The 14,566-nt window shown below is 32.0% G+C and overlaps 4 protein-coding genes across 4 annotated transcripts; 2 read left to right on the top strand and 2 right to left on the bottom strand.

Moving 5' to 3' along the window:
- Positions 1-3: 3 nt before the first annotated feature.
- LOC137828978 (putative pentatricopeptide repeat-containing protein At3g08820) lies at positions 4-2,352 on the top strand. Its single transcript, XM_068635765.2, has one exon. The coding sequence runs from the start codon at positions 151-153 to the stop codon at positions 2,047-2,049; it is 1,899 nt and encodes a 632-aa protein (XP_068491866.1). The 5' UTR covers positions 4-150; the 3' UTR covers positions 2,050-2,352.
- A 3,600-nt stretch (positions 2,353-5,952) lies between these two features.
- LOC137827972 (putative pumilio homolog 8, chloroplastic) lies at positions 5,953-7,935 on the top strand. The gene is made up of 5 exons (XM_068634358.2): positions 5,953-6,565; positions 6,665-6,827; positions 6,905-7,068; positions 7,163-7,421; positions 7,592-7,935. Exons 1-5 carry the CDS (start codon positions 5,955-5,957, stop codon positions 7,709-7,711), a joined length of 1,317 nt encoding a protein of 438 aa, XP_068490459.2. The 5' UTR covers positions 5,953-5,954; the 3' UTR covers positions 7,712-7,935.
- A 2,058-nt stretch (positions 7,936-9,993) lies between these two features.
- Positions 9,994-11,756, bottom strand: LOC137827979 (thioredoxin domain-containing protein 9 homolog). Its single transcript, XM_068634363.2, has 3 exons — positions 11,272-11,756; positions 11,004-11,162; positions 9,994-10,419 (listed from the first exon to the last, which is right to left on the bottom strand). Exons 1-3 carry the CDS (start codon positions 11,569-11,571, stop codon positions 10,237-10,239), a joined length of 642 nt encoding a protein of 213 aa, XP_068490464.1. The 5' UTR covers positions 11,572-11,756; the 3' UTR covers positions 9,994-10,236.
- A 2,175-nt stretch (positions 11,757-13,931) lies between these two features.
- Positions 13,932-14,566, bottom strand: LOC137828437 (Gibberellin-regulated family protein). The gene is made up of 2 exons (XM_068635018.2): positions 14,407-14,566; positions 13,932-14,303 (listed from the first exon to the last, which is right to left on the bottom strand). The coding sequence occupies exons 1-2, from the start codon at positions 14,492-14,494 to the stop codon at positions 14,119-14,121; spliced, it is 273 nt and encodes a 90-aa protein (XP_068491119.1). The 5' UTR covers positions 14,495-14,566; the 3' UTR covers positions 13,932-14,118.

Consider the following 14,566-nt stretch of genomic DNA (forward strand, 5'->3'; position numbering starts at 1 on the left):
AAATGAATGCCAGATAGAAAGGTTCATAGTCAATTCCAGTTATCCAATTCAAGTTATTGACATTTTCTGTACATCTTTCTTTGCATGCAATGTTCATAAAAAAATGTAACAGTTGCAACGTACTTCAAATGAAAATTGAATCAAACAACGATGTTCCAACTGTCTCATGAGTTGGTCGTTCTCACCACTCAAAAGTTCAAACCCATCGTTGCACTTCTTCACTCTCGCTGTTCATCTTCCATTGCAGAACCCACCAACCTCGCTACCCTCCTACAAGGCAACCTTCCGTATTCTTACCTTCACCAAATCCACACACGCATTTTCCAACTTGGTGCACACCAAGACAACCTCGTTGCCACGCGCCTCATTGGGCACTACCCATCACGCATTGCTCTTCGCGTCTTTAACCATCTCCAAAATCCAAACATCTTCCCTTTCAACGCCATCATCAGAGTCCTCTCCCAAGAGGGTCACTTTTTTCACGCCTTTTCCGTGTTCAACGATTTGAAACGGCGTCCACTTTCGCCCAACGACTTGACCTTCTCTTTCCTTCTTAAGGCATGCTTTCGGTCCAAAGATCCCCGTTATGTAAAACAGATTCATGCCCACATTCAGAAGATGGGTTTGCTCTCTGATTCTTCTGTTTGCAATGGCTTGGTTTCTGTGTATGCGAAAGGCCATAACCATTTGGCATCTGCCCGTAAAGTGTTTGATGAAATTCCTGACAAAAGGGTAGTCAGTTGTTGGACTAGCTTGATCACTGGTTTTGCTCACTCTGGACAGAGTGAGGAGGCTTTGCAGCTTTTCCATGTGATGGTTGGGCAGAACTTGCTTCCCCAAAGTGATACTATGGTCAGTGTTTTATCAGCCTGTTCTAGCCTTGAGATGCCAAAAATTGAGAAATGGATTAACATTCTTTCAGAATTGATTGACGATGGAGTGAGTACTAGAGAAACTTACTGTGATTCAGTTAACACTGCGCTGGTTTATTTGTTCGGTAAATGGGGGAAGGTTGAGAAGAGTAGAGAAGGGTTTGATCGAATTTCTGCAATAGGAAAAAGAAGCGTGATTCCTTGGAATGCTATGATTAGTACATATGTTCGAAACGGTTATCCTGTGGAGGGTTTAAGTCTTTTCCGTGTGATGGTGGAAGAACTAGCCACTACACCTAACCATATCACAATGGTTAGTGTGCTTTCAGCCTGTGCTCAAATTGGTGATTTGAGTTTTGGAAGTTGGGTTCACGATCACCTAATATCTCTAGGACATAAAGACACCATTGCCTCAAACCAGATTCTCGCCACATCGTTAATTGACATGTATTCAAAATGTGGCAATTTGGATAAGGCAAAGGAAGTTTTTGAGCATACAGTCAGCAAAGATGTGGTCTTATTCAATGCGATGATTATGGGTCTTGCAGTATCTGGTGAAGGAGAGGATGCATTGAGACTTTTCTACAGAATGCCAGAATTTGGCTTACAACCCAATGCTGGAACGTTTCTTGGTGCTTTAAGTGCATGCAGCCACTCTGGATTGTTGGCAAGAGGACGCCAGATATTCAGAGAAGTGTCCTTTTCCCCTACTCTTACATTGGAGCATTGTGCTTGTTATATTGATCTTCTTGCAAGAGTAGGATGCATAGAAGAAGCTATGAAGTTTGTGATTTCCATGCCTTTCAAGCCTAACAATTTTGTCTGGGGTGCTTTGCTTGGAGGCTGCTTGCTCCATTCTAGAGTTGAGTTGGCCCAAGAGGTCTCCAGGAGGCTTGTTGAAGTGGACCCAGATAATTCTGCAGGCTATGTTATGCTGGCAAATGCACTGGCATCTGAGAATCAATGGAGTGATGTCTCGGAGCTGCGGCTAGAAATGAAAGAGAAGGGAATCAAGAAGCAACCAGGAAGTAGTTGGATTGTTGTGGATGGAGTTGTACACGAGTTTCTTGTTGGCTGTTTGTCACATCCTAAAATTGAGAGCATACATATTACATTGGCTGGATTGGTGAAGCATATGAAAGTAGCAAGCCATTGCCAGCTTGTGTGCTGTTGTTAGATAAGCTGTGTGATTGCAGCAACAAGAAATTGCACCAGTTATTTATTGTCTATGCTTGCACCTTTGGTTATCTGTGCAAGGATTTTGTGGGAATTAGACTTCAATGTTGATATAATGGTCTTTGACCTTTTATCAGCATGACCACAATTTTGAGACTAAACCCCTGGGAGGTTGTAGATTGTGTTGTGAATAGCAAGTAATTACATAGCATCCTCCTGAGTGTAATGTTCATTTTATTTTATGGTCACACTCCACTTATACGCAACCATTTAAAGATAACTAAGTCATTTTCTTGGAAGCAAATTGTCAATGTTGGTAAGTAAATCTAGCCGTAAAATGAGATTACAACTAACAGAATATGTGATATTCATTAGTATGAAATTTATCGAATTTATCAAAATATTTCTTAAAATAATCTATCAAATACATATACTTTCAAGTACCAACATACTTTTTATAAGTTATAAAATTTTGAAGGTTAAATCATACTTTTAGTTTTTTAATTGATCTTTTATACTGAGTTTGGTTCTTCAACCTTTTAAACATTTCAATTTATTCCATTTTAAGTTTTTAAAATGGTTTATTTTGGCAATTTCCGTTACAAAGCTTACAAAAACATGACAAGAGTATGATATGATCAAAATATATATATATATATATATATATATATATATATATTTTTTTTTATTTATTATTTTTTTTTCTGATAAAAAATATCACTATATATTCACTTATGATTTGAATTATTTTATTGTTTGCAATGTTTTTTTAAAAAATAACCGTTGAAAAAGTTATATCCAAAAGTATAATCTAGTCTAAAAATATATTATTTCCAAGAAAATCAATCATTCTGTTGTTTTTTTAGTTAAATTTCCATGAAATTACTCCGGTGGGAGAGATGAGAGTATAACTTTCCCAAATTAATCTGTTCACTAAAATAAATCATGTTACCTTTTATTAAATAAGACAAATGCATTTATGGTAAAAATATCATGTTACTCTCTAACTTCCAAGAAAATTTATGTAAATATTTTGAAGAATATTTTTGACTAATCAAATAAATTTAATTCAGGTAAGAATATCTTCCGCTGACCTGAGTGAGCCTTGGAAGGAGTGTCAGTTAGTTATATTGGTAGAAAATAATAACTGTATTCTTAATATAATATAATATTTTATTTTTAAAAATAGTAACAAATAGTTGTTTTTTAGATTTAGGTTATTAGAGTCTCAAACAAACTTTATCCTAAGTTAAAATCTTTATGAAAGCAGGATTTGAGTAAAATAAATATTTAGTTATAAGCTTTCAAGATGATAACAAAATGAGAACAAAAATATAGGAACAAAATCTAAGACTAAACAATTTTTCTTTAATAACAAAAATAACTATATAAAGATTAAAATATTACAAGAGATTTTAAAATTTAAATTTATCAGCATCGGTAGAATACAACCAATTAATAAAACTAATATATTCACTTTTGTAACTGCTTTTTTTACACATTTTCTTGTTTTTTTTCTTATATAATCTAAGTGTTTTTTTTATTATGGTAACTATTATAATTTATAATTACTTTTTAAATTTTGTTAACTATTTTTTTATTATCCTAGACACAAAAGTACGATAACACACATTTTTACTAGTATTGAATAATTGGAGCTAAATTTATATATGTATATCAAGAATAGGGTAGATACAAAATGACAATTAATTAAGTGTAAAATTATGGTATGTACAAAATTAACATGGAATATAATGGTATATAGATGTCACTTTCAACACTACATTTCTTAATATAAGACAGTATAAAATCGACTTGCTGACTATATTTTTAAGTTTTCAAAAATATTAATAATATTATATCTAATAACAACCAAGAAATTTTGTTTTTCTTAAAGAATATACTGATTTTAAAAACAGAAACTAAATAACTACATTTGTAAAGAAAAGATAAAGATATATATTTGGATATCTTTTTAACCACAAATAATTCAAAAGATATCGTTAAAAAATAACAAGAGAAATTATATACTAAGATACTCTACCAGAGTATACTCTTATAAATATACATATACACACATGTGTGACGAACCTTGTTTTGAATTTACTTTGGATGAGAATGGCGCAGATGAACGATGATGATCATCCTTTTCCCTTCATGCAAGAAGGTGGTGGAACGCAGAGAACAGAAAATTCAGTTCCTTCATCTTCAAGAAACCCTCCATTGTTCATGGAAGAGCTTCCATTAATGCCTTATGGTTTCCAACATTCTTATCAGATCAACCCAACGCATCAAGTTTCGTTTGCTCAGGTATCACCGCAGCATTATTCATAGTCTTATTTCAACATTTTTATTATTATTATTTTATTTAGTTTTATGATCATTTGAAATTGAAAAAAAAAAACACAATTTAATTAAGATGGTTTTGATGTTCTTCTTGGATCCTAGACAATGTTGTTGGTGTTAAGTTTGTTTGAGTGTGTCCTTGTTCTTTGGTGATGTTTCTAGTCATCTCTTTTTTAATTTTAGGCTTTTTCTTCTTATCTTAAAACAAGAGTCAAAACAATCTAAATCTTTATGTTTGTTGTTTTGTAAGCTTTCTTTGTATATGTGTTGAGATATCCTAAAGTGTTCTCTTTAATTCATTTGTCTATTGCTGATAAAAAAGAGAGTTATTATATAATAATCATAATAAATTGACTAATTTAAGATTTATTCATAGAGAATTCTTTCATTGGTATAATAGACTTCTATCTAGTCTCTCCTTAGAATTCTTTTTTAATAGATATATCTACCTATGTATCGTTTTTGTTAACATATGAGTTTTGGTTTAATCTTCCATATTTTTATATTTTTTTTAATAATATATTTTTCATGTAATTGCAAATGACTGTGGTTACTTGAGGTCTCAGTTTACTTGAGATATTAAGTAACATCTTGAAAGTTTTTTTTATATATAATAATCATAACAAATTATATATAATAATCATAACAAATTTCAGAGAATTATTTCAGTTTATAAATGAAATTTAAAGGTATACATACTAATTCACTCTGATATACAATTTTCAAAGAATATTTTATCCATTTGTGACCAATTTGTCTTAGTTTTTAAAAATAAATTAATGTAACATATTTAAAAAATATAGAAAATCTCAATTTATTTAAAAATAAAAACAGAAATTATAAATGCTAATAATCGATTCCCATTTTTTTCTACTTTCTTAGATACTGTGTTAGTTGTGAGAATATTAATTCTGTTAATTTCAATAATATTCTCGGCAAGAGTCAAGGAGAGTAATAATTTGCTATGAAAAGAGACAAATTAACAGTACAAACTTGTTGTTTCAAATTTTATAACTTCAATTCATACCTTTTCAATATTATCTCTTATTCAAAAAATTAATGTTAATTTTTCATTTTGTTTACTGATATTAATATTCTACTCTAGTATCATGTTCAGTATTTAAGAGAGAGGAAAGCTAAATATAAAGTAGATATCAAGAGAAAATAAATTAAAGCTTTATATATATTCATATCCTATTCAATTGGGTATTATATACAGAAATTCCTTTGTTGATAAAAAGATTAAATTAATTAATTACGAATTGGATTGATTAGCAATAACTCTAATTTACCTAAAATATATAATATGCTCTTTATTTTAACAAAATTATTATAATGATTAGTTATATAAAGTATATATTTATTTATCATGTATATTTCTAGGAATGTCACTTATTTAAAAAAAATATACAGATTTAACAATAAACAAGACAAATTCATTTGAAAAACAGAAACTATTTTGAATAATTATATTTGATATGATTCAAACTGAAAAGATAATCTATATATAACAATGAGGTTCAATTTGTTTTCACAATCTCTCAGTGGTTTTATTTGGCAATGGCACAAAACGTAGAAGATCATCCCTTTCTCTTCATGCAGGTGGTTCAAAGCCCCACTAATGAGGAGGTTGGAATCTTTTCTTCTCCAAGAAATCTGCATTCTGAAGAGCAAAGTCTTGCGTCTCAAATGGAAGCACTGAACTTGTCGAATCTTAATGGTTTCCATGATTCTGAGACCAGCCAATACCATGAAGATTGGTTTCAGTCCATGAGGAATACTGAGTATGCCAATGCTAGGGTTTCCATGCACCAAAGCCATCTTCTTCATCCTGTTGAAGGTGTTTTAGGCCCAGGAAACCGTGAAACAATGGTTTGGCCACGCACACATCATAATCAAGAACAGCTTCAGTGGGTTTCAATGGCGAAAGATCCACGTGGATCTCGTTTACTTCAGCAGAAGATCGATCAGGCCACGCCCCAAGAAAACTTCCAGATAGTGAAAGAACTGAAGTATCATTTGCACGAGTTAATGAAACACCCTTATGGAAATTTCGTCATTCTGAAGCTTTTTCAATCAAGAAATATCAGCTATGCCCAAAAAGATAGATGCATCTTCTTGCTTACTGTTGACCAGTCAAAGCTGAAAGATTTGTGCATTCATGATCAAGGGTAAGGAACAAATAATACCCTTTTTTTTTCTCTTAAAATTTCTGTGCTTGAATTTGATGTAACCTTTACTAATTAACCTAAAATTCATTCTTGCTACAGAAGTCGTGTTATCCAGCAGATTCTTGAGAATGAACAACTTCGAGTCTGCATAAATCAAATTGCATATGCTATGAGGTGTATCACTGTTGCACTTATGATAAATTTTAATGGTGGTTATGTTATTCAACAGTGCCTGAAGCTTTTCCCACCGGAGCAGAAAAATGTAATCCACAATCTTAGTTTTTTACTGATCCATTATATAACGAATTGCTTGATCTTAATTGGAAAACTTTCTTTCAGACTATTTTGGAAGTTGTAGCCCAGAATTGTTATGATATTGCAGTAAATAGATGTGGATGTTGCAATATTCAAAAATGCATCCAGCATGATGATGTTCCAGCTTTCTATGATTTGGTCGACAATCTAATCTCAAATGCTGAGGGCTTGGCAAAAGATCAATATGGGTATGACTAGAATTTCTTCATAAACATTTTTTTCTCATTAATTTTGTTCCCTTTTGATAAATTCTTAACCTTTAATTCATTTTATTATTCACAGAAATTATGTGATGCAGTATTTGGTTAAAAGAAAGATATTGGAAATAAATGCAATGCTGGTATCACAACTTCGCTATAAATATGTTGGATTATCTACTAACAAGTATGCCAGCAATGTAGTGGAAGATCTTTTACACTATTCCGGAACTGAGAATACTGCTATTATTGTGGAGGAGATAATGAAGAGCCCTAACTTTCTGCAACTTGTTCAGCATCAATATGGGAATTACGTTGTTCAGAGAGCTTTGCAATTCACTGAGGTTTGACATGGTTCCACAAAATCTTTTTTTTTTCCTAGCAAAACATTTTGAATCTATGTTAAGTAAAGAAAGCCTTTTTTTTATACAAAATAACATATAGTACTCCAAACTGTTATGATTTTTGTACAATTGGGGTGCATACATGCTCAAGCTTTTGTTTTCCATTGCAGGGCTCTTTGCATGAAAGTCTTTGTGACATCATTTTATCCAATCATAGCAGACTGAATAGCTGTCTGCATGGAAAAAAGGTTCTGAATGCTGCTGTGAGAGGCAGAAGGAGGAGGGATTAGAAAATGATGTGACTGAGTTTTAGTTACTTAGGGTTGTTATATATATATTAGTTGTTGTTTGTTGTTTTAGAACGGATGATGTGAAAAAAATATGTATTTGTTGGCCTCGTTTTCAATTACTATCAGTGTCTGTATTTGGGTCTTGCAGAAACACTGAGTCTGAGGTGGTTTTTAGTGTGTGTCTGTGTACACAAGTGTTATTCATAAGTGTATGTGTCTGTGTACACAAGTGTTATTCATAGAACAATTATTTTTCCTTTCTGAATTGATCGTACTCTTTTGATTTTTGATTTTTGATTTTATTTCTCTCAATGTTATGTTCACTCTATCATATTCAAATCTTGAATTACTTAATTAAAAAACATAAATTACTAAGTGTTTTTATTGTTATATTCTACATTTAGAATATCATTAACAAACAATTAAATACAAATATTTATAGTTACTTATAAATTATAACTATCAGCAAATTTAAATAATAATATCTATAATGATATATACAATTTTTTTTTCTCAAATATCTATTTGTTTTTTTTTTCAATTCAATTTTGATTGGGTTATGCTCGTGGACTTGATTAAGTTGTGAGAATGATTATTGTTAAGTTAATATAACTAAATTAAAAACTATTTTAGGGTTTAAAAAAAATTAGTTTTTAAATTAGTTTTTATTATTGTTAAATGGTTTTTAATTTATTCATATATTAACAAGTATGAGATTGTGTGATTAATATAAAAATAATATTACGATTAACGTAAAATAGTAAATGACTTTTATTAATCTCCTTGAAAACATGTTAGATAGCTTGCATGTCAATCCCAATAACAATTAAAGGATTGTCCCAATCACTACTATTGTGAAACCGTTCTTATATGTTCTTCAATTAAAATGATAAAAAGTCATTATTAATCATTTTACATTAATTGTGACATTATTTTATATTACTTACAAAATCTCACATTTATTAACAAGTAGAAACAAGTAAGTCAGATGATTGAATGAGAAGAACCACGCCATCTAGTTAATAAAATAATTAAACAATAAGACTTAATTAAAAAATATAAAATTTTAAGTAGTCAATAGAAAAAAAATAAAACTCAATTAAAAATACTAAAAATTTATAATACTTAAAACTTAATTAATCCATAACTCATTTATGTAAATATTAGGTATGTCCTATTTGTGTATACATTAAGTGTATTTTGATGATTTTAACCCATTTGATGATTTTAATGATGAAAATCCGAAGTCAAGAATGATTGAAGTTTGCATTGGATAATAGTTTTGAACTTTAAATTTCATGTAAGTTCTTTTTATCTTGATTTGGTAGACTTTCGAAGTGGTATGGAGGCACATCAGGTTTGTAGTTGTGTTTTAATTTATTAGAAAATGTTTTAATGTCTTAAAATGTTATTAGCTTTGATGGAAAAGTATTAAAGAAATTTTAATCAATTAAAATAACAAATTAATGGATTAAATTTACCCAAAATTTAGAGCTGCTACTTTTTTTATCTGTTATAATCAATTAAAATCACTTAAGTTTCAAATCATTTAAAGTCATTCTGTTTTCATTAATTAAAACGATAAATTAATCAATTAATATAAAAAGTGATTTTACCATAAGCTTTGTTTTAATCGATTAAAATAAAAAAAAAGCTTTAAAATCTTTATATCTCCATTGTTTCAAAACCAAATTACACGTAAATCAATTATATTATCTATGAAAACACCTTGCCAGCTGAAAGGGACTAATACTTGAGTAATACAATACTTTTTAGAGTCATCTTACTTCAATCTTGTAATCAATACCTTCACACAAGAATATTATTGTGATCACCTGTCTTTGTGGCGGTTTTGTTGTGCATGTCCTTTCTCAAATGATATTGTTCTTGATTGAATTCTTTTTCTTGCAAGGTTATCTTGTTGTGATAAAATGTCACAAAAGACTGAACTAAGATATTATAGAATTCAATACCCTAGAAGAACTTAGATATAGCACTAATTAAAGTGAACAATGTAAACCTTGGAGGATCTTTTTTTCTCTATAATGATAGTTCTAAAAGATATTACTGCCAGCATAGAGTGCTACAGGTTCTCCAATCATAAAGTGTCTACTTCAAGAATTCCCACAAAATAGTACTTCGAAATTTAGATTAATCTCCCATCTTAATGCTTCTACTAAAAGAATTCCCAGTTTGCTTTATAGGTAGACACTACACCAAGCATGTATCGTGTATAATACATTAGCACATTAGCAAAACACAACAATAAAGCACTCTATATATATCAAAACTAATAAAATAAAATTATTAACAAAGATGAATGAAGTTATAGCATAATCAAGTGACTTATCTCAAAAACATTATACTATAAAAAGGGGTGATCTCAAGGAACATATGTGCTAACTAGAATCATGATGAATTCTTACAGACAGAAGACACACACACAAGGCACGAAGACTGAATTTAGAGTGTAAATCCCAGTGCAAGAGAGAGCATGGCAAATAAAAGTCATCGGGAAATGCTTGTTACTCAGAATCTGAGGAGTCTGCTCTTGAACTCTGCCGAACAGTTCTTGTGGTTTTGGCACTGGACCTTCCCTGATTGAATGATGATTCACCCTCATAAGAGATTACTTGAGCTTTAGCCAATCTTTCTTCTAGCTCCTCTGTCTTAAAGTCATCAGTCCCACCAAGTTCATCAAACCCAACCTAATAAATAGCACACGACCACCATTATTAAATTGCTTGAGCTAAAATTGAACATACAATTCAAAGTTCAACTTTTGTCCAGTATCATTGTAAAACCTTTTAAAATGACCAACAATTCACAATTCATGGTGAGAGTACACTTTTCAAGAGAGTCAGAACAAATTGAACAAACTAGTCGTCATAACAGAAAATCTCTTCACACTGCTAATCACTGACTATATACTGAAATAAGTAAATAGACCATCTACCAAAATCCCACTTACCAAACCTTGTTGAACAGGAACCCTACTCTAACAATTGATTCCCATTCAGGGTGCTCTAACTTAGAAACAAACACAACTTAAATATTTTAACCTTTATACAATGTTATTATAGGACTACTTTAAGTGTCAAACAATCCAAATTCATGATAGATATGATTTTTAAAACAATCAGGGTAATACTCAATTAACTAATAGATTACAATTTAGATTAGAAGACATCAACATATGGACTAATTACTGATGAATAAACAGATAGCAAAAACCCTATCCAAAACAAAATTCCTGGCAAACACATATCACAGCCCTCGTATACACACATACCACATAATCATCGACTTTGGCATTCTTTATGAGGGCAAGAGTTGGAAGAACAATGATCTTGAGCTTCTCAGCCAGAAACGGACTTTTCTCGGCGTTGATTTTCACAAACCGAGTCTCGATATGCTGCTGCGCTAACAAATTTAAATGTTTGTCCATAACCTGCAAGCGAATCGCGAACAATACCATGAATGTTCCTTTTCAACTACGTAATAGGCAATTCAAATTCCGATGAAAAGGTGAGTGAGGATGTATGTATGTATGTACGAACCTTACAGGGCCAGTTTTCGCGGTAGAAGTGGCAGACGACGCGTTCGCTGGCCTTGACGACGGAGAAGAAGTCTTTCTCGGAGGGAATCTCGGAATATTCGGAGTGGCCGAGGGAGATCCAACGGGAGCGGTTCTCCGCCATCTTCTTCATCTGCTGAAGGCGGCGCTCACGGATAGCTTCGATGTCGTCGGGGTCGAGGCGATCAAGGGCGGCGATCTCATCGTCGATCTTGTCCTCGAAGGCGCGCGCCACCGTGAGGACTTGCTGTTCGATGACCTCTTGAATCTTACCCTTCTCCATCTTCACTACCAGTCCCACACCAGATCTCTCTCCAACCGATACGACGCGTCTGAGTTCGTCGCTACTTTCTTCTTTAATCGTTTGAATCGATTCAGGATCTAAGCTTTGCCATTTCACTTAAAAACAACAACCCAAATATTCACGGTGTAGGTTACTGCAATATCTAACAACATTAACACTGCATCATAGGATTTCAAAACTATATAACTATTATTCATTTTTGGAGGAAACAAAATTTTGAATTAAATTAATTCATATTTTGAAAATTAGTTTTCTTTTATTTCATCATTATTTAAATAAAAAATGCAATATTATTTATATTTTCTCTGTTTCTTCCCTCAAGAAGTTAAATAATTGTTTTGAAGAAATGGATAACACTCTTTGAATCATCATCCCTAACTTCTACAAATTATCCAAAGCTGTGTGAAAAAAAAGAGACTATAATTAAAAAAAAACAAACTAAAGCTCTTTTGTTCAATATTTAGCGTAATTGTGACTTGAAAATTATATAATTAAATTATTATGAAAAAAAGTTAAACCTTGAGTTGAATTATTTTTTTTTATCTAAGGTAACGGGCTTTTCTTGGGCCTTCAGCTTGTGATTTCTACTAGTTTCTTCTTCCACCCCTTTATTTTCCTCTAGCGCCATTTTTTTAAAATGCTGATTTTGTCCTTTGTGTTTTATTATTTATTCAACGTCTATTGTTGTACTTCAATGGTGCAATTATAAATTGTGCAATTGAATAATGAAATTTTAACTTTCAAATAGTAAAATCCATGAGTTATTTCCATAACACCCAATCTGAAAATATAATTATGAAATCCAAAAATATGTTATGAATTGCATAATTTAAAATGTAATACATTTTACAATTGTACAATATGAAAATACATTACATCAACCATTTGAACTTTTCTTTCATGAAGGTGGTGGAGGAAGAAATCACGAGAGTACATGAGGAAATACCTATATCTTAAAGGAGTTTCATTTAGTACGTTTCCTTCTTTGTCATTTTTATTTTCATTTTAAATATTATTTCTGAAATGTGAAAAAAATATCATAATCTATACAAAATTACAACTGAAAAAATGATTTTATAATGTATATAAATAATTACATGTACTAATAAAGACTGAACGACCAATGTTATGTCTTGGTCCTATTATTGGGTCGACCGACCTAAAGTTCACGTCCATTGTGTCGACCGATAGCATAAGTCTAACAATGCTTAAGCAAAGTCAGCGAAATTAATCCATGATTAGAAGCTAGGTAATGCGATCTTGATCGCGACCCAATTTTCTAATTCAGCCCAATAAGGAAAACTCATTAAGGTAATATAAATATCACATTCTAAGAATAAGATGCATCATTAACTACGGTGCTCTGACAATCGAGTGTCGAATCTCTTTGTTGACTTGAAGGTCGAAATACCCTCAGGCACGCCCATTCGAGAATCACTAGAAGACTGAGAAAATAGAGGCTAAAAAGAAAGTTTAAGAAGAAAGTTGAAGAGTAATACAACCGACAGAAAAGAAGAAGACGAGTTCTCTCAATAGTTTTTTAGATCTCAAAAGAAAAAAAAACATTACATATAAAACATATCAATGGTATACAATTGGGCATGTATGATATTTGAGAATAGTAGGTGTCCCCGACTAAACTTTGAAGAGTTTGAATCTTGACATCATGAAATCAACATATACATCATTGCAATCTCCACTGATGCAACACTCACATGATCCCACCAAAACACAAACCAATAGCCCAACATCTGAAAAGAATACAAACTTGTGTTGTGTACTTTAGAAATTATTGAGGTATAGTGTTCTCTGTTTATTGGTCATGGTGACACGTTTCCACCCATACTAGACCTTCATTAATATCTCATTAGGCACACCTAGATCCCTTGTAAGAGGATTTTTCAGAGTTAACTGAAAAATAAAAATATCATAAATTCGTTTTAGTATCTGAGAGAGAAAGGGGGAAAAAAGGACATTGTAGTAAGATGGGAAGCTTGTTTGGGTTGTTTTTACTATAATATTACAGACATGTCACATGCGTGCAAGTGCGCAGTGACATCACCACGGTGCTTTAAATTTTGAACTTCCATCTAGGAATCACATGCGAGAATCCCAGGTATTAAGAAAATGTTTCTTTCATAGTTCTATACATGCATCATCAGTTATTATATAATAAGAAAAAACAAAACACTTCACTTTCTTAACATGAAATTTAAATCTCCATCAAGCACATGGATTAATGGTTATAAAATTTTAACTAATAGTTTAAACACATAATCAAATGCAAATTGTTCATGGCATGATTGTGAGGTTCAAGAGTCCCAACTGAGAAGAACAGGTTTCTGCAGAATGTGTAATTTATTCGGATTCAGATCTAACATCCAACATACATTGGAAAATTAAAGTTTAGATAAGAACAAGAATCCCAACACATGCTTAGGAATAGCTGACACATATAACACGTAACATTAACCTTAACATATAACAACTAAGATAGACACACTCTATCTCTGTGAGTTGAAGGAATCAAGGGCATTTGGGCTTGCCCTTCTTGTTGAGCTTGTCCCTGTAGCAAGGGCACTCGTGCTTGTTCCCATAGGTTCCAGAAGGAACACATTTGCACTCTGCACAGCATATTCCACAGTACTTCAGACACCTATCCTTAACCCCTGCTGCAGAGCACCTGTCCGAACACTTGCTGCTGCAATAAGCTACCATCAACACCAAAACACACACATCAAACCAAGTTTGAAAATATATATTTACTCAAACACCATAGTTCTTATATTATGAAGGAGTAACTGAAAATCTTACATGATTCTTCATAGGCCATGGCTGACTCCAAGAAAGAAGAACTCAGAAGAAGAGAACAAAGTAGTAGAGTAGCAAAGAGAAGCTTCATTTTGCTTTTCTTCTATTGTAGCTGTGTCTCAATTCTTCTTAAGAGGCTTCTGAAGAAGGTGAGTACTTATAG

Source organism: Phaseolus vulgaris, chromosome 7 (assembly GCF_051622355.1).
Source record: "Phaseolus vulgaris cultivar YP4 chromosome 7, ASM5162235v1, whole genome shotgun sequence".
NCBI classification, from domain to species: Eukaryota; Viridiplantae; Streptophyta; class Magnoliopsida; order Fabales; family Fabaceae; genus Phaseolus; species Phaseolus vulgaris.